The 23332-nt window shown below is 37.9% G+C and overlaps 1 protein-coding gene across 1 annotated transcript; it reads left to right on the top strand.

Moving 5' to 3' along the window:
• On the top strand, positions 1-21473 carry LOC306908146 (transmembrane protein 47-like). The gene is made up of 3 exons (XM_079480759.1): positions 1-335; positions 11002-11142; positions 20298-21473. The coding sequence occupies exons 1-3, from the start codon at positions 140-142 to the stop codon at positions 20477-20479; spliced, it is 519 nt and encodes a 172-aa protein (XP_079336885.1). The 5' UTR covers positions 1-139; the 3' UTR covers positions 20480-21473.
• Positions 21474-23332: the final 1859 nt, after the last annotated feature.

Raw genomic sequence — 23332 nt, 5'->3', positions numbered from 1 at the left:
CGCAGCGCTCAACTCCCCACAGACCTTCAAACTTTAGAAGCCGAAGTGCGAGCCTAACTACAACGACTACAAAGCCTCACATCTCCGCCGCTGACCACAACGCGAACGAGCGAATCCGGAGACGGCCTGCTATGAGAAAATGTCCGTAAATGAGGTGTACGTGTTCCGGCCGTTCAAACTTATCGCTCTCTTCTGCGTGTTCCTCGCACTTTGCCTGGACGTTGTTGCGCTGTTGAGCCCCGCATGGGTGACGGCGGAGGGCTACGCGTTGTCGCTATGGGAGTCATGTAGGGAAATAGAGACCGGCTGGAACTGCATCTCCACCCTCAAGTCTGGTAGGAATAACGTCTATACAGCATGCACTATGTTGAAACAGTTTTTATATGATGGATTATGGGGTATAAGTGGGTTAGTGGAACATTGTTCTGCGCTAAAGGAACGACTACAAAAGGCTTTTTGTTTTTAAGTAAACTATATTAACCACATTTCCCATGGTGCCACAAACCGTAGTTTGACCGTGACATTTATAGGATTAAACGAATAGTTATAAACCTTTATGTCATCATAACTGTTTTAGTTCTTCACCTCCACTAAAATAAAAAACGGTTAAGGCTACTTTCTAACGGGTGCGCGCATGCTTGCCGTAACAGCAGTCGATTTCATGGCATTTAAAGCGATGTTCGTCTTTGTTTACCCGCTACACGTGAAAACCTGTCAACATGGTTGAACAGCGGAAAAGCAACAGCTGGGTAATATGTATTTCCAGGAACTCCAAATAAGGCCAAATGAGTTCGGAGTGATGCATTTCCTCCAAATATGTTTAATGGTGAGAAATGTGTCGAATTGACGGTGTTTTTCTGTGAACATTACGGACCAAACAGTGGGTCATGGTTGACTCTCATTTTCTCTCACACACACGTTTCCAAACTATTGTGCATTCGCTTTTAGATGTTTCGACTCTGGCTCATTTCAAACGAGTGCGCGCGTTTTCATAAGTGAGTCCACCATGATCCCTTCGAAAGGACAGATCAGCCATATACGCCCTTCTGAGCCGACACGGTTCGTCCATTCATAAGTTTATTTTCGTATTGATGAGCGATTATTTGCCATCTGTGATCCCCCACGACCCCCGTGAGCTTTGTCATGGGCGTGGGCGTGTTCTTCACTATTGTTGTCTAGCGGGCAGGAATGCTTTTGTGTTCAATCGTTTGCTTTAGGGTGGGTTTGTTTTGGACTGGAACCTAAATGCTATATGAAAATGTACTGTTGGTGTCATTGTTGGGAGCTACTTTGTAGACTGCTGTTTTCCATACTGTAACTGTGATGGGGACATTTACAAAAGAATCAACGTTGAACCAGTCTACGCCAATAATGATCTGTATCCAGTCTTCTGGAGCCTTATAATAGCTGTTTGTAAGAAACAGGCTGCCACACATTTCTTTCACAGTTGCGCTCAATTAAAATCAGCTTGATTCTCATTGACATCAAACCTGTCATCATGATGTGCTGTTTCAGCTGAACACAAGCGAGACTTTGTCTGTTCCTCACAAAAAGCTCGATAGCTTTAGATTTTTTTAGACAGAAGCAGGTTTCCATTTTTTTCCTCAACCAAAGGGCCTCAGACCAAATTGGGCTGACCTAAAATAGGACAAAACACGCATTATGCCAAGCTGTAGAATGTTTAATTTATGGAGTAAAGATTGAGGGTTATGTTTCCCAAATTTTCCATGCAAACATAACTTCGAATCACCAAAGGACGATGCCCTTTGGTGGACCTACAATATACTGTGTGCATAAACCAACATCAGTGAATATCTTCGTAAGCAGTGTAGCAAAAGCAGATTTTCTGTTTTTGTACTGCTGTGGTGCAGTTTAGTCTATGGCAGGTCTTAAAACAGTTCTGTGAGTTGTCTCTGTTTCATTCTCTCTATCTGGCTCTCTCGTTGTCCTGCTGGCACACTATGCTGAGAGAGATGGCAATCTCTAAAGAATCACAAAGCAGCTTCTGATGATAATGATGAGGCTAGCTCACTCCACACAAAGGGTGTGAGAGCGTGAATAAGAAAACCCTGGAGATGTTTTCTGTGGGAATACGAGAGTATGGCTATACTATATATATTCTCTCTTTCATTATCATATCTCTCTGTACAGATCTGTCCTAAGGGAGAGCTTGAAGACAGACTCTCAGACTGATGGTGTTGTGTGTATTGTGAGACAGAGATAAGTGGCTTCCGCACTCTGCTGATGCTTATTAGGGCCTCAATATATACTTCAAGTCAAATAATAGAACAAATCTGTGTCATGTCATTTTTAACAAAATCTGGACAAAGCAGAGGGGTTTTTAAATTTCTGTGGTTTAAAAATGACAAACCCACTATGTGATTTGGTTTTAACCAATACCTTTTCATCTTGGAAAGAAAAAAGAAATTCGCAATCAGTTTATTGAGGCCAATGTACTAAAACTATATCTTTGAAAATGTTTTCAGTGACTAAAATAAAGACTGTGTGGTCTGTGAGCCGTGTAGTCTGATATCATTATTCTCATAAGCTATATGTCAGAAATGGGCATTAGGTAGACGTGTAAACATCAATTAATTACGTTTCTTGAACGAAATGTTTTTTGTCAGGTGAAATGAAGAATGAAATCAGTGACTTCACACTGAATGCACAAACAACAAAGTGATTGCAACATGTTATGAGACAGCTGTTTTCTGTCTAGTCTAGTGCATAGTTCATATTTTTAGTTAATAAATATACTTTATTTATACATGCAAAAAGAACGGGCCATCTGGTCCAAGGCGTGAGTATGCTCTGGATTGTTAGATGCTAAATGTTGTTTTAATGGCACCTTTATATCACATTTCATTTTCAGCAAGTATTGCAGCCCTGTCATTATGAATTTGACAAATAAAACTTTGCTGGTATTAGTTTTGGTATCTAAAATGTGTTATTACAGGCATATGCAGATGGAGCAGTTTAGATATGTTCATATGAATTGTAAACCACTCTGAGACTTAAAAACGACATGCTGTAGATGTTATCATGTCTTACAGAAAGTGAATTTTTTATTTTAATATTATAATTCCTGATTGATCTGGAGGGGCCATTCAGTGTGATTGCTTGTTCTCCCCCTATTGCTGTGAGTTTTCTGATTAGATTTCTGAGTGTCCATTAGCCCTGTGTCGGATGGGTCTGTTAAATATAGAGACTTAAATCTGTTAGATGACCTTTACACATCAACTCAAGACTTAAAGTCTTAAAGGGATAGTTCACCCAAAAATGTCATCATTTACACAGTCTCAGATTGTTCCAAACCTGTATAAATGTCTTGGTTCTGCTAAACACAAAGGAGGATTTGTAAGAATTGAAAGAATGTCAGTATCCAAGCAGATCTCATACACCATTGACTCCAATTGCATTTATGTTCCCTACTGTTGCAGTAAATGGGGGATGAAATTTGTTTTGTTACTGACATTCTTCCAAATATATTTCGCTGTGTTCATCAGAAGAAATGTATAAAGGTTTGAATGATGACAGAATTTATTATAGTGCACGGGTCACTCACGTGTCACTGATATTTCCCGCTGCAACGGACACGCACTATTCAGTTTCTGTTGGTTCAAATGAATGCAGATAACAGTCTCTGTATTTAGCACCAAACATTTACAAAGCTTCTCTGTAGACTCTTAAATAAGCGGAACCAAATCTGCTAAGTAACTTATTTGTCAGTATCAGTAATACAGGGGTGAAATGTGAACAATTGCATCGCAGGCTGATTTAAGGTGTGCGCCAAAAATATTTTGCTTGCGCTACTAAAATTCAGTCAGGTGCTACAGTGCTCCTATCAAAAAAAATTAATCTGGAGCCCTGCATTACAGTAGGTTGATATATTGCATAAATAATGACAAAAATCATCAGAGAAGGACCATTATCCTATTAATGAATATTTGTATGCATGTAATATCATATATTGAATGAAACAACAAACCCTGTGCAAAGACACAATGAGAAAAAATCCATGAGCTTTTTTTCCATATGCATAACTTGCAAGCATGACGTGACCAAAACTGTAAAAAGTCAAATAAAAGGAGCCCGCTTTGTACCTGCAAAACGGACAAATAACAGTTTCAGACTGTTTCCACCTTTGCACACCTTCTAATGGGTCGTACTTTTGGAAATTTCGTCTCGTCCTCATTGGAAGAGTTCAATAAAACTATCTGGTGGGTTCTTGCAGTGCAAAAGTTAGCACATTTTGAGAAATTATGCAATTCCTGTAGAGGAGCATTCAGCATAATAGCAGACTCGTAATGTGTTATATCCAAGTCAGGGAGGTGACCATATGTTAATATAAAAAAACCGAAGTCGAGCAATGAGGTCATTAATCTGTCACATCCTTTCAATGTCAAATATGGACACAGGATACATAAAGCAGAGAGGTCTGGATGAAAAACATTTGAAGTACCGATATACACTCACCTAAAGGATTATTAGGAACACCATACTAATACTGTGTTTGACCTCCTTTCACCTTCAGAACTGCCTTAATTCTATTAGGCATTGATTTAACAAGGTGCTGAAAGCATTCTTTAGAAATGTTGGCCCATATTGATAGGATAGTATCTTGCAGTTGATGGAGATTTGTGGGATGCACATCCAGGGTACGAAGCTCCCGTTCCACCACATCCCAAAGATGCTCTATTGGGTCGAGATCTGGTGACTGTGGGGGCCATTTTAGTACAGTGAAATCATTGTCATGTTCAAGAAACCAATTTGAAATGATTCGGGCTTTGTGACATGGTGCATTATCCTGCTTGAAGTAGCCATCAGAGGATGAGTACATGGTGGTCATAAAGGGATGGACATGGTCAGAAACAATGCTCAGGTAGGTTGTGCCATTTAAACGATGCCCAACTGACCTCTAGCATCAACAAGGCATTTTCGCCCACAGGACTGCCGCATACTGGATGTTTTTCCCTTTTCACACTATTCTTTGAAAAACCCTAGAAATGGTTGTGCATGAAAATCCCAGTAACTGAGCAGATTGTGAAATACTCAGACCGGCCCGTCTGGCACCAACAACCATGCCACGCCAAAATTGCTTAAATCACATTTCTTTCTCATTCTGACATTCAGTTTGGAGTTCAGGAGATTGTCTTGAAGAGGACCACACCCCTAAATGCATTGAAGCCACTTCCATGTCATTGGTTGATTTGATAATTGCATTAATGAGAAATTGAACAGGTATTCATAATAATCCTTTAGGTGAGTGTATGCACACTACTACAAATAAGTTTGTTAGTGTTTGTTAAAGAATTACCCTTAAGAAATTAATATTTGTAATGATTTGAGAGAAATTAAATAACAAAATTTTATTTTGGCTAAACAATCTTTTTTTTTACGAAACTAGCTGTTATCTGAAGATAGTCAAATGATGAGATTCCAAACAGGCAGCTGATATTGCAGTAATGAAAATACATGATTGCTTAATTAATAAAAAAGATTAACAAAGTTGTATTTAATCTCCCTAAAGGTATTGGATAGAGCTGGGTGGAGCTGGTGTAAAAAGCAACTCAAAACTCTGTTTACTTGGTTGTTTTTCTTTTTACATTGCTGTTTTTGTGGAAAACTGGCCTCAATGAATAATCAATTACATGGATCCCCGTGGAATGAAGGCTCTTTTCTCTCTCTCCCTCACTCTCTTGCACACACACACACACACTCATGATTGGCTGTCGTGACTGATGGTGTTTGTGTTCGCGGTTGTATTGAGCTCATTGCTGCCTCAATGCTCTTTTTGGCACAGCTCATTAAAAACACAGCACCCATGAGGCCACAGTGAATGAAAAAAGGGCTTAGAGACATAAGAGTGTGTTTGAGGTAAGGTTTATGCATGTGTTTGTGTGTAGGAGAAACACACAATGCTTAAATCCCTAAGAGATGATGGTATAGGAGTAAATTACCCCATCATTTTATCCTTTCTTGCCTTAATTGGGGAAGGTGAAGTGGGATTAGCCTTCAGTAGAATTATGTATTAAAATCCATCTGAAATAGTGTGTGTTTGTGTGTGCGTGTGTGTGTGTGAGAGAGAGAGAGAGCTGGTAAAAACGTTGTAGCAGGCCTTTAGTGTGATAAAACACTTCTTTAACCAGCATTTTTATGCTAAATCAGCAGTTCAGCATTCTTCCCAGAGCAGCATGAGCCTGGCAGCAGAAATCATTGCAATCTGCATCGTGTTGTCACACTTGTGTTTAGTCTGAACATGAATTTGATCGCACCCCCCTCTTCCTGCTACTTTTGGATTTAGAACCACGTTATATTTACGTTATGGGTGGTCAGCATGGTCAAATCGACTAGTCAGCAGTGAGGCTGTTTTCTGTTATATTTTGGGTGTTTCAGTGGAATTGTTTAATTCTGAAACCATGCCGTGCTTTAGCTGTAAAACTGGTCTCAGAATACAGAATTCTCTGCCAGATTTAACCCTGATTTTAATCTCCAGAGAATTTTTGATAGAATGCGTCCATAATCTCGATCGGTTCCAAAACTCTGTCCAGATTATCACGTAATGTGAGGCATTAACAGATAAATATCCCGTGTTTACTACACAGTGACTTGGATGGGCCTTTAGAATTCCCACTTCAAGAGCAGTGGCGTAGTCAGGGCCATATACGCACGCATACGCCGCATGCCTACTTTTTTCATAGCTCTGTTTTTGTACAACTTCTGTAGATCTTTATTAAGGTATACCTACTTGTTTTGCTGCTTAAAAACGTCTCCAAGAAGCATTTGTGGTTCCTTTACATTTAACTTTATGGGCTTTTTCTTATTTTGTTTTTAAACAGGCCATTCTTTAATTCAGTCTTATAAAAAAAATACACAATATTTCCCCACATCAGTGTTGGCAGCGCGCCAGAGAGGAGTTCGTCCTGTCAGTGACAGAAAGAGTCCCGCTGAAGCTGTCAGGTAACATTGATAAAACTGCTCACTGCTTAATCAAAGTTGCTTTAAAGGGGATACTCTCTTCTTCACAACTTTGAATTTAAATGACAGTGACACTGACTTCTATCTTTTGGGGTCGTGGGAGGGTGCAAAGACTGACAATACTCTTAAAGGAAATATATTTTTCTCTAAATGAACTATCAATATTATATCAAATAATTTAATATAGATTTGGTAATACATAGTGGTATATTAGTTAAAATAATATATACAATATAATAAATAAAGAATTGACACTTTAAAAAAATATATAAATAGATGAAAACAAATTATATATTATATTGCACTATGTAAATTTGTTTCATAATGGAAGGAACTTTGTAATAGATAATAAATCTGTATTAAAGGCAGTTTAACAAAGGGTAACCACTTTGCTTCATTTTTATTTGCTTTTACTTTTGTGCTCTATGTTCATTTTAATGCTCTTTTACCACTATAGCCAAAAATGGTATGCAAATGGTTCTCAAAATACACCAGACTGATGCATTTGTTTATAATACGCTTAGTAGATATTCTCTATAATATAACTTGAAATGTATGTCCTGTACTTAAAAATACATGTTTCTGTGTGCTGTGCACGCTGTGCCCCCCCCTGGGTGCATGACGCCCCTGATGGGGAGGATACCCCAGACCCCCCTACTGGGATTTACATCCTACGTGTCATAGGGCTGGGCGATATGGCTTAAAAAAGAAATCTCCGATTTTTTTCACACCAAACCCGATTTTCGATTTTAATCGATTTATTTTTTCTATTTAAAAACAAACTACAACTGACAAAGAACTTGCTCAAAACAAATGTACTCTTTATTTTGTTCTGATTTTCCTTTATGCAGTTTAATCTAAATTGCCCATTGGGGGATAAGTGTAACAGGAAACAAGCCTTAAAACATGCTTGTAAACGAGATGGCAGGCCCTGCCATTGTAAACAGTGAAAATGTAGCTTATCAGTTTTCTAATAACCTCAAACTTACAGTGACACAATGCACCTTCAAAATAACTTAAAATATAAATAAATAATTTAATTGTGTGTCCCTTTTTGGTCAAATAAATGTGGTAAAAATGACTAAATTAGATTGTACAAAAATACATACAGCCGTGGTATTCATAAAGTGCAAACAAAACTTTAAACGGTTTTCCTGAATCCCTGAAATTGTAAACAAAATGAAACATCTGCATCCATTACTTTAGTTTCAACATTCTTCATTTACACATTTTTAGCCAGGAAGACAAGCCTGTCTACTACCTCTGGCTTGAGGCATGCCCGGTTACATGTAACAATGCCCTCTCCCACACTGAAAAGCCTATCTGATGGGGCACTTGTAGCAGGGACAGACAAGTGTTATTTGGCCAGATTACTGAGCCTTGGGAAGTTTGGTTCGTGACGCTTCCGCCACTGAAGTGGATCAGCGTCTGGGTGTGCCGCTACCCTCTCAACAAAATCCATGTCGCAATTAGACGAGAGCCGCTAGCCAGAAGCCCCTCCCATGACGTGTATTTCACTCACGAATGGCGCGAATTACACGCGTGAATGAAGCGAGTAAACTCAAAATGTTCCAACTACTGGCGAATAGCGTGTTTTATTCGCACAACTCGCGTTTGGTGTGAACACTCGGGAGCGTCGCTCGTAGAAGTTAAAGAGAAAACCGATTTTCATTTTTAAAAATCGCCCTAAACGTAAAATTCGAGTTAATCGATAAAATCGATTTATCGCCCAGCCCTAACGTGTCACCTTTATCACCTTTTGTGAGTTTACAGGTCTGATTTAAGAAAATATAATTAATTCAATGAAAAAATAAATGATTATAGGTCAGTGAAAAAACAGGGTTGGCCAGATGAGAAATTCAAAAATCCTTTAAAAACTGGTTTTAAAAGCATGGATCAGATCTTTTAAAATGTGGTTGGTGTATTTATGTTGATTTTGTGTAATTACAAATAACATTTACAGACTTGAAGGTCTTAAGACTGAAGGTACCTGAAAATGTCATTTAAATAAATCATTTATCAATTTTTTAAGTTTTCTCAAAATATAAATTTGAATGCGTTTTTTCAACATTTATTGGGAAAAAGCTGAAAACACCTTTGCTTTCTAAATAATCTTGGACAAATGATGTAAATATGTCTAAAAGCCATATTAATACAATACACTAGATGCTTCTGTGTCTTATCGCACATTGATCTTCCTATATACAGTAAGGATATTTAATGAAAAATATTGTTACGCCAATTGACACCAACCAGTTACACCACTTGACCATGTTGCTTCTACAGCCAAAAAGGTTTTATTTTTCTTAAACTGATATTCAGACGTAAAACAAAATGTTTGTTTAAAGAAAGGGAATAGTGTAAAGCTGTAAAATTTATGATCAAAAGTTTATTAATTAGATTTGGGGCATTTAAAGGAGCCTTACTGTCGTTTATTTAAACGTTTTTGTTTTGAATGACAAAACTAAAGATATTGGTAAACCCAATTTGTGGTGTTTGAACTTTGCAAAGTACATAATAGGCCAAATACCCTAATTTGGGGGTTTATTTAGTTCAGAGGTGGGAAGTAAGAAGGTAAATCTGTACTTTACTTGAGTATTTTTTTCCTGGATACTTTTTTTTACCATACTTCACTACATTTGAATGACATTTACATTTAGTCATTTAGCAGACGCTTTTATACAAAGCGACTTACTTAAAAAAGTTTGGAGAGCAATAAGCGATATGTCAGCAATACTACAGCAGGTGCTAATACAAAGTTACTAGTTGCAACAAAAGCTAGACCACTACCTGTTGAAAGAATGCAATGTGATCATTGAAGGACAGCTGATCATCAGATATGACTCGGAGGTTTTTGGCTGATTCTGAGGGAGTGATTGTGGAATTGCCAAGTTGGATGGTGAGATTCCGTTGCACCGTGGGGTGTGCTGCAAACACAAAAAAAGCTGAGATGTCATCTAGGCAGGCTGTTATGGGAGCTGCTACAGTGGTATCATCTGGACATTAAACGAGATGTAGATCTGGGTGTCGTCAGCATAACAGTGATACGAGAAGCCGTGTGCCCGTATGATGGGTCCTAAGGATGTCATTTAAATGTCAGAATGCATGAAACCTTGTGGCACGCTGTCAATGAATTGTCGGGCCCATCATTGTAGCTCACATCATGCACATACTTTGTGCAGTTATTAGCGTGTTGTGTACAGTAATGAAAACAGGTCGCACCACAACAAAAGGTCACTCACACAAATTCTCCCAAATATATTTTGAGGTCGCACATGTTCAATTAAGGGAGCATATGCAACTAAAATGGTCGCCACGAGATCTCGTCATACCCCTACTAGATATCTTGGAGCTTTTCCCCACACAGACAAAAAAAAAAAAATAGCAAAACAATCTTGTAATTTGTAAATTGGTCTATAGTTAAGATTTGCAGATCAGCAATTATTTATTTAGATATTAGCACCCAAATTGTCACATGACATTTATTGACAGGGATCATATTAGAAAAGTTGTCAACTTTGAAATAAACAATACATTTTAAGTAAAAGTTATTGTGGCTGTATATTAACAGAGCACATCAAATGCTGTTCATGTGATATCTAACAGAATTTCTACTACTCTCCCGTCCCACAGGTTTGTGTCCACGAATATACCATAACCACTAGTCCATATGTATAGATTTGATTTTAAAGGCTTCTTATGGCAAAAAAATCTGACTGTAAGAGAAAAGGACTTTAATGTACTCAGTTAAACCTGTAAATTATAAGATACAGTGGGGCTGTAATTCTTAAAAAATCAGACAATGTGATTTTCTGGATTTTTTTCTCCTTCTGTCTCTCATAGTTGAAGTGTACCTAAGATGAAAATTACAGACCACTGTATGTTAGTGTTTACTTACTATTGAAACTATTTGTCTGTTTGTATGGGTCTTTAGAGCTGTGTTTGTGTTGTACTTCTTCGCTCTTATCATTGGTAAATGTTAAATTACTATCACTAATTGTTGATTCTCTGTGTCTCTCCCAGACTGGCAGATAGCAACGCTGGTGTTGTTATTAGCAGGGGCGTCTGTGACGTTAGTTGCCTTTCTCATCGCTCTGATCTCTCTGTGTAAAGGCACACACAGGAAGCACTATCGTATGGTGGCAGTGTTCCTTTTCTCAGCAGGTAAGATCCACCCACATTGACATAATGATGGGTAAATACGTACAGCATGTATTATGAGAGCCCTCAAGTTTAGCTTTTAATCAGCATTTCTGCATGTATTGTGTTGATTCCAGTGTTTAAACCTCAGCAATGACATGGTCACCCAACAGAAATGATGGATTATTTTGCCAATTTAACGATTGCATTCACCGTTCTATAAAAGAATACATACTGTATGTGAGAATGCACATATTAGTGTTTCTTTATAATGCTGACTGACTTGGCTTGCAAAATGCAGCACTTTAGTCATTATCAAACATGGGTTTTAACTGTAAGCTAAACTTTTTCTGTTTTTAATACATCATTTATTAACACTCCTAGCATGTAAAGGCAATTGCCAAGACTCCAAATAGAAGGAATTTAAGCCATTAATAGGCTCTTGTGCCCTTCATTGGGGAATGTGTGAGAAATTGCTTTCTCGGTGCCTCTCACTAACCATATAGCTAGTAATGTGTAGAGGAATGTGTTCCCTCACCAGTAACCAGCCTCTTTCTTTCCCTCTCACTGACTTGCTCATGCAGAAGTCTTTCACTGCCCTCAGCGAGCTTAGACACTGTGTGTGTGTGTGTGTGTGTGTGTGTGTGTGTGTGTGTGTGTGTGTGTGTGTGTGTGTGTGTGTGTGTGTGTGTGTGTGTGTGTGTGTGTGTTAATGTATGAGGATTATCCCTCTATGAGAGTGCAGTGGGGAGATAGAGAGAATAAAAACGTAGAGGAATTTAAAGATGCTTTTGATGTGCCTTGAGCAACATCTCCTGTGGCTTTGACTTCTAATGCAAGAAAATTACCTTCAGAAATAGTCGACTCTACATGAAATAAAATACACTCTAGCTCTGAGATCAGCAGCTCCCATGAAACCCAAACTTGCTGATGTATTTGTGAATGAGTGTAGCCCGTGTGAATGTGCACTTTAGGAATGCATGTTCCATGTGCTCTTCCAGAAGCTCCTTTGGTTTATCACAACAATGAGCGGTCGGCACAGTGGCAATGGTCATAATCTGAGATCAGGTGTCTGGTACACCCACTAATCGTACTAACCAACACAGGCTCATTGCAAATACGTACCTCTGCCTGCATTTCTGCAGAACCCGAAATGCGTAGCTCCAGGTACAAATCGCTGCATCTTTCGGGTGGAATGTCCACTCGTGGCGCATGGGTTTTTCTCCGTTCTGATGCAGGGACAAGGTTACAAAGCAGACGATACTGAATGTTATTGATGTATATCCGTGCCGGATAAACGTCTGTTGTCGTTACTGTGAGGATTGATTGTGTTTGGCTGAGGTAAATCAAGACCTTGTCGTTTACTTAAGCAAAGCGGCAAGAAAAATGAATGAATGAATGATCGTATTTAGTACAGAATTTGTTTCTTCAAAAAGTCAAATTATCCCAAGCGTTCCGAGGCTATAGAATTATATCAAATGCAATCCCCTTCTCCGTCCGCCTTAAAACTCCGGAGCGGCAACGCACAGCGACAGATAAAAAAAATTGCCGCCGGAACTGTGGAGTTACGCCAGCTTCGATAAGGAAATAGCATTGGCTTCTGGTGTCTTTTGACTGGATGCGTCATTACATTCCCCTACGTTACGAAATGGCATTGGCTGTCCCGCTCCAATTGTGTCACACGCTAACCTCGAGTGTATACTATTGAATGAAATGCGACTGGGTGCATTCCTGGAGCTCGATCATTGGTAAATAAAACCTTATGTGCTCATCACACAACGATATCGTGTGGTTTTAGAAGAATCCAAGTGTAACGTGACATGTTTTAATGCTTTAATACTGTTTTTGGTCAGTGTTTGCAATAAATACCCATGGCTGACTTGTATTAGCTTGTTCCGTGTTTTATGTGGTTGGGAAGTGGGTAGGTTTAGGTTTAGGGTAGGAGTGGGGTGCTGTAACCTTATTACTTTGTGCATGTGTCTGCTTCGTAACTTTTGATAAAACACATTAGAACGGAGAAAAAACGTGCCTCTAGTGGACATTCCACTTGAAAGATGCAGCGATTTGTACCTGGAGCTACATATTTCACATTATGCAGAAATGTTGGCATAGGTACGTATTTACAATGAGCCTGGGCTGGTAATAACAGTTTAGATCCAGGGTTCAATTAAAGTTTCCTTATAGTCTCTATGACACTAAAACTATCTAACTTTTCAGCGAAACAGCATCTGTCACAAAAACATAAACACTAGTGGTGTGACGAGACACTTATCCCCCGAGACGATATGAGACACCAGACTGGGTTCACGAGAGCGAGACAAGAAATCCTCAATGGTGAAATATATAAAACACAAAATGCAAAAAAATTGCCATTATAAAATCAACTTGTACTTTATGAAACAAATTTAACTCCTATTTCATGGAATAATATAATGCCGTAACGAGCAATATGTAAACATTGCTAAATGTTTTGTCACAAACTCAAATGAAAGGCAGTAATTGCAATAAAATAATGCTTTGTTTTCTTAAAAGGCGCAGCTTTCAGTAAAGAGCTGTGGTTGTTTTCTCTAAATGCTTTTGCATAGTGCTCGTGTCAGCAGAGGTGGCCATCATATCACACTGTCAATCAGTTAAAACTACATAAACACATCATGTTTTATGCTTACATTGCACATATGTAAGATACAGATTGTCCGTTTTTGAAGAGGTTTGCCTGTGAATGTATTTAAAATAATGTAATTTCAACTTGCAATTGCTACACTGTACTTGTGGAACAGTCAGCTTCTGTTCAGCCGCGCGCTGTGCGCTCCCAAAGTGAACACGTGAGAACGTTAAAACCCATCCGTCTAGCACGTTTATTTGGAAAAATGGTGAGAAAGTAGCGCCACAGGATGGAAAATTGTCTGGCCGGACCTGTCACTGTATTAGGTCACAGCACGCACATACTTTGGGCATTTAAAGGGAATTACACACCTTTCAAAGTTTAGGATTTTTTTGAAAAGATAGTAAGTTCTTTCGTCTGGCAACCAACATTGTATTTAACAAAGTATTTATCATGTATGATTTGGACTAAATTAGGAAAAGGCAGCCGATAAGATTCCAGCGTAGATGGAATTCAATTCTATTTCAAAAGCACCACAGGATGAGATCTGAAGAAACTTGCTGATAAATGTTAATTCTGACAACTGAAGGCAAATTGTCACTTAATAAATGTTATATTTAGGAGCATTTGGTATATTTCTCATTATCACATTATGGTTTTGATTACATTTTTATCATTCTGAAAAAAAAGAATTCAAGTATATTTCAGTTCAGCTGTTTTTATGACTGTATACAAAAACAATGAAAGACCGTTTGAAATGTTCCATTCTGCTATTGAGTGTAGTTTAACTTCTCTTTAATATGTTTTACAGTTAGTACTTACAGTACAACTGTTACTGTAGCTTTTCAAACTGCAGGCATATGTTTCCCAGAACCATATTTTAACCATTTAGAATGTTGCAACTCCCAAGATTTTGTTCGTCACTAGCCAGTAACCACTCGCCTTATTATTTACTTGCATTTGGCGCTTTCATTTTGTACACAGCTTTTCTGTTCACTTTCAGTTTAAACAATAAATGCTTTCCTGATCTTAATTCCCATTCTCTGAAGAATGTCAAATATAAAGTACAGTAATGTTTATGCTTGGTCTGAATGCTTTGAGATCCATTGTGGATAAAGCTCCCCTAATGAAGCCAAGTGTGGAGGGTGTGTTGATTCTGTGTACCCATGGGCCTGTGCACTGGCACTGGTGGTAGTGCGCGTCACTTTGACAAATATAAGTGTAATAAAAAGGACAGTTGCGATAAGGATCGGTATTTCTAGCCTTTCTGTTGTGGATGGTTTTATTTTAAAGATTTACAATAACACAGACATTTTTGGCATACGTTTCCGTTGGTTCGTTCGAGCGCGGGCCTGCACGGCAAAACTCAGGTTATTCTGCAGATTCTGTAATGGATCTTGTTGTGTAATGAACAGTTACATAAAATCAAAACCGTCTATGACCCGCTTGCTCGGTGTCGGAACGCGCGCAGGTTGTCGCGGGGGCGGCGAGACATCTATTCGCCTATTTCACAAAATGGTGACAGAGACCGGAAGTAGGGAAAACCGATCAAAAGCAAAAGTAGCATATGCTGTCTGATTTGTTCATGGTTTACTGGGAGATGTTAACATAGGGAAAACAAACATTGACCGGACAAGCGTTCCGGTGTGTACACGTCACAATGTGAAACAGGTCTATTCATTTGCAGAATATTCATGTCAGAATTTCCACCTTCATACTTGGAGAAGTGCAGCAGAAACTTGGGAAGACTTTGGCGAGTTGCAGATGTATGATGTCATGAGAACATGGCTGCAGCCAGGAACGTGTACGCAGATAAACAGAGACTTATTGAAAGATTGTATTTCTTGATACATGAACCTGTTTACAAAAACAGAATGCTTAAAACACATTAGCTGTTCTCATTCATATACACAGCAAAATAGACATGTTTGAATTTTTATCATCTTATTTCTACAGTTCTGCTTACTTTAACTCGTACTCAGCATTTCATATCCCTTAGAGACCTTTAGAGTTTGCTACAAATTTTAATTACTTCCTCGTACTGACGAAAATCCATCTACACTGTGGCAAAATTGCATGCGTACGATGATCAAAGCCACACTTTTCACCGGGGTGTAACTCACTGTTCAAGCTGAACGTCTGCAGTCCACTGGTTGAAGGTGGAGACACAAAGGGCAAATTCAGAAGTGCAGAGGTAGTGTTGCGTAGCCAGACATTTGACGCCGTAAAGTCTGTTCCATAATGAAGTTTATATTGACTAACCACCAATTTAAACAGGAAGACATTTATGGTGACCAGTCACAGATTATTTTGTTAAAATGACATGTTTAAAAGGTTAGAGGTTAATCAAAAATAGTGCATTTCAGCAGTATAGCCTTTGTATCAATGGTTACAAAGAGAAGATTAGCAGAAAGTGTCTATACATAAATCAGAGCTTTGTTTGGAGCATTTACAGTAGCAGATAAACAAGATTTCCTTACACAATATCTGTTTTGCATTTAAGGTTCATTGCAGTGTTAGCAGCCTCTAAACATTATGCTAAAATGAATGAACTCTGGTTGATCGCTTTAGCTTGTCAAGGTTAATGTGAAAGTGCCTCAACCAATATGTAAAGAAATGGAAAAACAACCAGTCCTTTCACTCCGTGAAACAAATGTTCATCTTTAGCCAAGTCTGCACAGTAGGAGTGACGAAACCCTTATCGGCTGATCAGCCCACCGCCTGTCACCATAGAGATGAACCACTTAAGGTTGCAAACTTCACAGAACAACATGAAAATGAATGATATAATACCGCAGCAGTGCGGAAAGGTTTTTTGTTTTAGACTTGAACTGAAGTCGTATGATCTCTATACAGTGAAACTTTATAACGTTTAGACCTGCATCATGATTTAACCAGAACATGGTAGAACTTGTTGTGACTTTCTAAGCATGTTGACAATGACATTTCAGATTTATAACTATAAGTGTAATGAGACTATAATAACTGTTATCAGTCCTAGAGTCACAGCGAGGGTTTTAATGGACAGCGCAGCGTTACTCATGGCAATGTTTAAAATGGCTTTATGTGATTGGAAAAGTTTTGACAAATGATATCTGACAGTATTTTTTCACAATCATTGTATCTGGTATTATTGGAAATTGTTTTGGTATTTTGTAATTTTAGGGTCCCAGTCCTGATAACTATATTTCAAAGAATAATATACATTAAATATAATTTCTGTTTCATAGCATTTATTAAATAGCGTTACATTTCATCAGTGTACATTGCATAGAGAAAAACAATAATACCATGTACTGTATCCTATACTATACAGCAGTAGCGAACAGTGACGTTTGAGTATTGGCCAATTCATTTTTAGGTCATCAAAGAGGGCTTATACAGTATACTCTTAAATGTTTCCCTTTTTTAAATTATGATGGATGTGAAGCTGTTTTGCAACAATGAAAATTGTGAAACGCACTATATTAATAAAATTTAATACAATTGTAATTTCTTAGTAAAGATTACAAATTCTGAGAATGACACAAACCTACCAAATTTAGCTTCTCTGACACTCTTGTCTGACAGCAATTCATTGAAGATAACTTTCCTAAATTGTATGCTTAAATGCTAGAAATCCGTTTTGTTGACACAAATAAAACATATTTTTTCATGAACAAAAGCTCTAATTAAATATGTGTTACTGTAGATGATGTATACTGTAGTTACTGCGGTTTTATCTGTGTGGATGTGAGGAAAAACATTTGGTCAGGAGTGCTATTCTAAGAAAAAACGAGGTTGTTTATGTTAAATATTTGCACATTGTCATTTCCTTTTTTGGAAAGCAAGGATGTGACTGAATGTTTAAAAAATGTTGCATTTTTGGAGACGTGACATCACACATAGAAAATGCATTCCATAACAAAAATCAGGATGTGACTGTTTCAGAATCGTGTCTATTTTTGGAGGTTTACGGCATCACGTGCAGAATGTGTTCCTTTATGGTGAAGTCATTTGATTTTGCATTCCATGCACTTATTATGGGAAGTGAAGTTGGCCTGCAATATCCTGTTCTGTAATGAAATGCTAGGTAAATATCCTCAAAAGGTTGATCGCAATCTCTCTTTTTCCTCTCCTCCTGTTATTGCATCAAGGGGTGGTAATGATATCCATTTAGATAACCAACATCCGTAAATGAATTGCAAACCGACCGTTCTCCGCTGGCGTGTTATAAGTTGGTGAATAAAAGCCAAATGTGATTATAAAAAGTGAATCACAGTGATTTGAGTTATGCAATGTGAACTAGTACACTAGTTAAACAACAGTACAGCTTATTGAACACAGTATACTGTATATTTATTAGGGCTGTCAACGTCAGCGCGTTAACACCATGCAATTAACACAATAAAACACCTTAAAAATATTTAATGCCTATTAACTCTTTATTTTGTCAACCTTTGTCTATTGTTACATTATATAATAACACTTTTATTCATGTAAAGGCTTTTCACGAGAGCACTTCTTCTTCTTCTTGGACGAGAGCACTTTGACGCATGCATATTAGGTTTGTGTGCCAAACGCCGAATGGCGCTTGCCTCTATTGGACACCGGCGTCGTACCAACATTTATCCTTCATTATTTTCATTTGTATTAAATGTGGGAACACTGAGTCCAACCAAGAAAACCTGTAGCAGCTATGGAAATTATAAACATGTTTGTTTACATTATTCTAGAGAAATTTGTCCTCGATGGCGTTTTGAAATGTTTTTCAACGGTTGCTCATCTACAACGAATCACCTCAAAATACAAAATGCATTCACGAGTGCACCTGGTATATAATAACTACAGATGGGGACGAATATTACACGTATTTGGCGTGCTGTCCCGGACTCAGGTCTCTCCCCCCGTTATGCCGCATCAAAGTTGGGGAGGAGGAGGGATTCTGTGAAAATGCAGAGAGAAGCGGGCAAACCGTCTTGTCTATTTGGAGAGGTTTTCTCCCGGGCTAAAAGATGATTGGTGAGACTACCGGATTGGGAGATTGGTCATAGCAAGCCAGTCGGGTTAGAAATCTGCACATTCTCCTCCCGAACGTTGTTAATAAAACATCACTAAAAACATGTGCATGTGTGATGGACATGGATAATTTTAGTCAGCTGTGTATATAATTTTTAAACTGTACAGATATTAAACAGTGCTGTAAACATGAATAGCTGGCACAAGAGCAACTGAATGGATCACATTCCTGCATGACATGGCTAAACAAATACATCACTGGGAAAACAGTTTATAAGTTTATCCATAAAGGGCCCTCAGTCCTGTGGACAGAAGGCCCAAACGTAAAGAAACGCTCTCGAATCTAACCAGAGCGATACTGAAAGACACGTTCGAGCTTTGGGAATTCCACAGTGATGAACGGCGACAACAGCTGCATAATGCAGTGTAATGGTGCAGAACTGTCAAGCTGTCTTACTGGCTGATTTCAAAGCATATTCAAAGCTTATTCTAAGCTTGGCTTTATTGGTCTGTGTTTATATTTGCATATTTATATGAGCACACACGGAGCTTTACGCTATAAAGCATAGCTGCTTCAATCTCACAGAGAGAAGCTAAAATGTGAGAATACCCTCAGGGAACGAATGCGTGTCTCATTTCCAGGTCTCATACATATTGTGCAATACCCTGCAGCCCACTATAATGAAAAATGTCTCCCAATTTCTTTGATTGTTGGCTTATTTATCCTAATTAATTCTGTAAATGTATTATGAGTCACCTTATAATATATATAGTTAAGTGTGGCCGGTAAGACTGAAATACATTGTGTTGTATCTATGTAATAATACTTTTTTTGTTAACCCCCTGGAATCAATAATACACATACAAATGATGAGTGAAAGTTATGAATGCTCACACGCTTTGGGACTGCGCATTAATTCATTCTACCGTGGCAAAAAATATTAATTATATTAATAAAAATGAACAAAACTCTCTGCTGAGAAATGTTGTGACATTAATGAGTTACATTGATTTTCGGCACATTTATGTGGGTTTAAGGTAGGGATGTAACGATTTACTGTGAGCCGGTTGAAAATCAATTGTAATATGTGATGATTCAAGTCGGTTGAGATGTTACTTGAACCGCAATACATGTTTTGAACTGCAGGGGCCGCTGTGTTCGCTGCAAACTTAAAGTGGATATGCTGATATTTCTTAAATGTAGAAAAATCCAAGAAAAGCAAAAAGTCTTAGTTTGTTTATATTAAAGAGACTTTTGTATTATTCGATTTTTATTTGATTTGGGGATCGTTTTTAAAATTGCAGTTTAGTTTTGTTATTTGACATAAAAGATATTGTCATTTTACAAAGAAATGTGCAGCATTTGAGAAATAATACGAGGGAGATATTCATTTCTAATTTGTATCAACTCATTTTGTAAAATAAATTTTGAGATCAGTATCGTGCATCACATTATGAGCCGAGTGAATCCTAACATCCCTATAGTTTTAAGCAAACAATGCCTTTTAACAATGCCCTTGTCTTTGCTCAATGCTTTTCTCAACGTGCACACTGATATCTCATTTTCTTTTTCTTATAGTGGTCTTGCAGGCGTGTGCTCTGGTTCTATACCCAATCAAATTCATTGATGGCAAAGTCTTGCAAACATATCACGAGTTCAACTGGGGCTACGGGTTGGGCTGGGGTGCCACCATCTTCATGTTGGGAGGAGGAATCCTGTTATGCCTTCGAACGGACATGTATGAAGATGCCATGTACTGAGAGCTCTACTACATGACTTTGTTTACTGCGTAGAAACAAACACACGCTGACACTCAACATTATCACATCAAATAACATGAAAGACATGATCCTTTGAAAAAGGACATTCCCACAGATATATATATATATATATAATATTTACATAATGTCACATACTCTGGTATACTTCAAAATGCGTACAAAACCTAGGCTGTATCCTAATAAGTGCTTCTGTTAGGTTTGACTTTAAAAATTCCTTTGGTTTCATTTGAATTGCTGTGGCTGCATGCTTCTTTTCCACAAATTGAACAGTAAAATGAGAATCGTTCCATATGCCTTCCTCTGTTGCGCAAGGGTTATGTGTAATTTCATCCTAAAAAATACACTATAGAGACACCTTGGGACTTTTTCTGATAAATACAAAACAACGCACTTATTCTGATTTCGCATGTTACTTAGTATGAACAGTATGCAGATTGGGATACAGCCACATACGCTTTTAAACACTACACTTACACTGTTGCACATGTACAGTGTCAAAGCCCAAATGTGGCCTACATGTGACAAGACAGTATGAAGTGTGAAGAACAGCTGTTGTTGTGTGAACTGGACTGCAAAATACTGAGTATTGGATGCGTATAGAAGGTCCTGATGGACGTTTAAAGAGACGACCCTTGACCATTTCAGCTGTATATTCTTGTGGATCTCGATTCAGACAGAAATAAACTTACTTATGAAATGTTCTTGAAGATTGGTTTTTAGTATATATAGTTACTTTTACCATTTTGTACGTTTTTGTGTCAATAGAGGACATATCATCTAATGTGTTTATAGCATCAAATGGAAATTTCACTTTGGTTTGAAAGGATATATTTTATGTCGTTATTTGATATTTGCAGTTTTTAAAATATTACAAGATACCAACAAGATTTGTGGGGGGACTTTAATGAAGCTTTATAACTCATACATATCATTTTCTTCCGCTGTTTACAAAAATGAATAAATTGTACCGTTGAAAAAAATGGCTGACTTGTTTTTTTTTGGATATTTCTAACCTCACTTAATGAAAATATGTCTTTCATCCAAAACTTATGAGCTGCCTTGCTGTCTTCTGTCTACATGGGATGTGTTGTGAACTGAAATGTGTCCTCATGAATGTATGATTTTAAACACTAAATAGGCAAGAACTCCACACGCAGCACAAGAAAGTGTTTCTCATAGCAAGAATTTGTTGCTATAATGAGCCAACAACATTAATAAAAAATCTAACGGAAATATTACACAATATTGAATAAAAAAGATTTTCAACAAATGTTGTGTATTTAATCAATACTGCACTTAATTGAGAATGCCATCGAGTATTTGATTCTGACAGCTTTACATAGCAGTCCTGATCATCTTGTGTGGCTTTATTGGTTTGAAATGACCAACTTATTGCTTTTTATTTACATGTTTTACAACATAGCTCTTATTTGGTCCATTCCGGACATTTTTATAGACAGGTAAATTCTAATGCCGTCTTGGACCCCAATGAGATTCTTACAGATGTTTAACACTAACATACAAATCATGTATTTTGAATTATGCACTGTATTGCGTTGTGTTTCAGGCTTAACAGAAATAAACTTTGTTGATGGCGTCCTTGCATAAACTGCCTATGATGAAAAATGCTGTCCATGTAGGCATCTGACTTAGTTTTGGTACAAAGATAATAAGGTCTTTCGACTATACTTGACAAAAAACAAGGATAGACATAGATTCTGTAAACCCAACACAATCACACGGCAAAAACGTAATTATTATATGAATAAACCAACTCGTAAAATAGTTACAAATTCCCGTGAGATTAGGTTGATAAACTACATTGTGTACAACCGCAGTGTATTATCAGCTGCCAAAAATGAATAAACATTTAGAAACTATACATTTAACAATAAAGATGAACCTTTGTCACGTGCATTTTATGTTGTTTATTGTAATATTTTCATGTTGGATTAAAAAATGCTTTACTCTGTATTATTACGGGTTAGCAATGTAAAAACTTGGTTGTATGTACTAGTTAACAATAGCTAATCTAGTCCTTTACTAAGGTCATGCTGTCACCCCTGCCTCCCACAGCTGGTTCCCACATCCCAGAATAGCCAGCTCTTGTGAAAGGAATGCAAGTTGCAAACAAAACGGGGTGTGTGAACGGCAGGTGTTGAAGAACTGAAATAACAAACTTACACTTAGTTTTTCTGCTTTCCCTTTCTTTATCTCTGTCTTTGCAAGAAAAGACAAAGCATTCTCTCTCCCCAATAACTTCATCCACTCAGGAATGGAAAAAGTGTCATACAGTTGCATGCAAGCTCAAAAAAGGGGCATGTAAGGGCTCAGATGTCTGCAGGGCCTGAGCCTGAGCGTTAATGAGCTTCAGGGTCCCGGGCTGCCAGGATGTTGATAGCGTTTCCCCAGGCCTCCATACGCACTCTAATAGCACTTCTATTGTCGTGGACAAAAGCAGCCCAAATATAGGAAAGGAGCAACAACACATGAATCATTCGCTCTCGGGACAATTAGAGCATTAAGAACTTTCCCTCAGATCAAACCAGCAACCCTACTTTTTATTGAAAGGAATATTTCATCCAAAAATGAAAATCTGTGTCACTTTTTACTCAACCTAATGTTGCGTTTAACCCATTTTACATCATCACTAGCATTGATGATTTTTAGTTCATTAGCATGTCCCAAATCAAGGCCACAGACAAAACATGTGGTCTCTGCACGATGCGAACATCATTCACTTTAATGCAACATAAAAGCCTATTCAACACAAACAAGACTTGGGTCTAAGCAACGCATTCTTATTGACAAAAATTCACAGCACAGATTAAA

This window comes from Barbatula barbatula (assembly GCF_947034865.1).
Source record: "Barbatula barbatula genome assembly, chromosome: 2".
In the NCBI taxonomy this organism is placed as follows: domain Eukaryota; kingdom Metazoa; phylum Chordata; class Actinopteri; order Cypriniformes; family Nemacheilidae; genus Barbatula; species Barbatula barbatula.
This window is presented reverse-complemented; position numbering and strand designations above follow the sequence as displayed.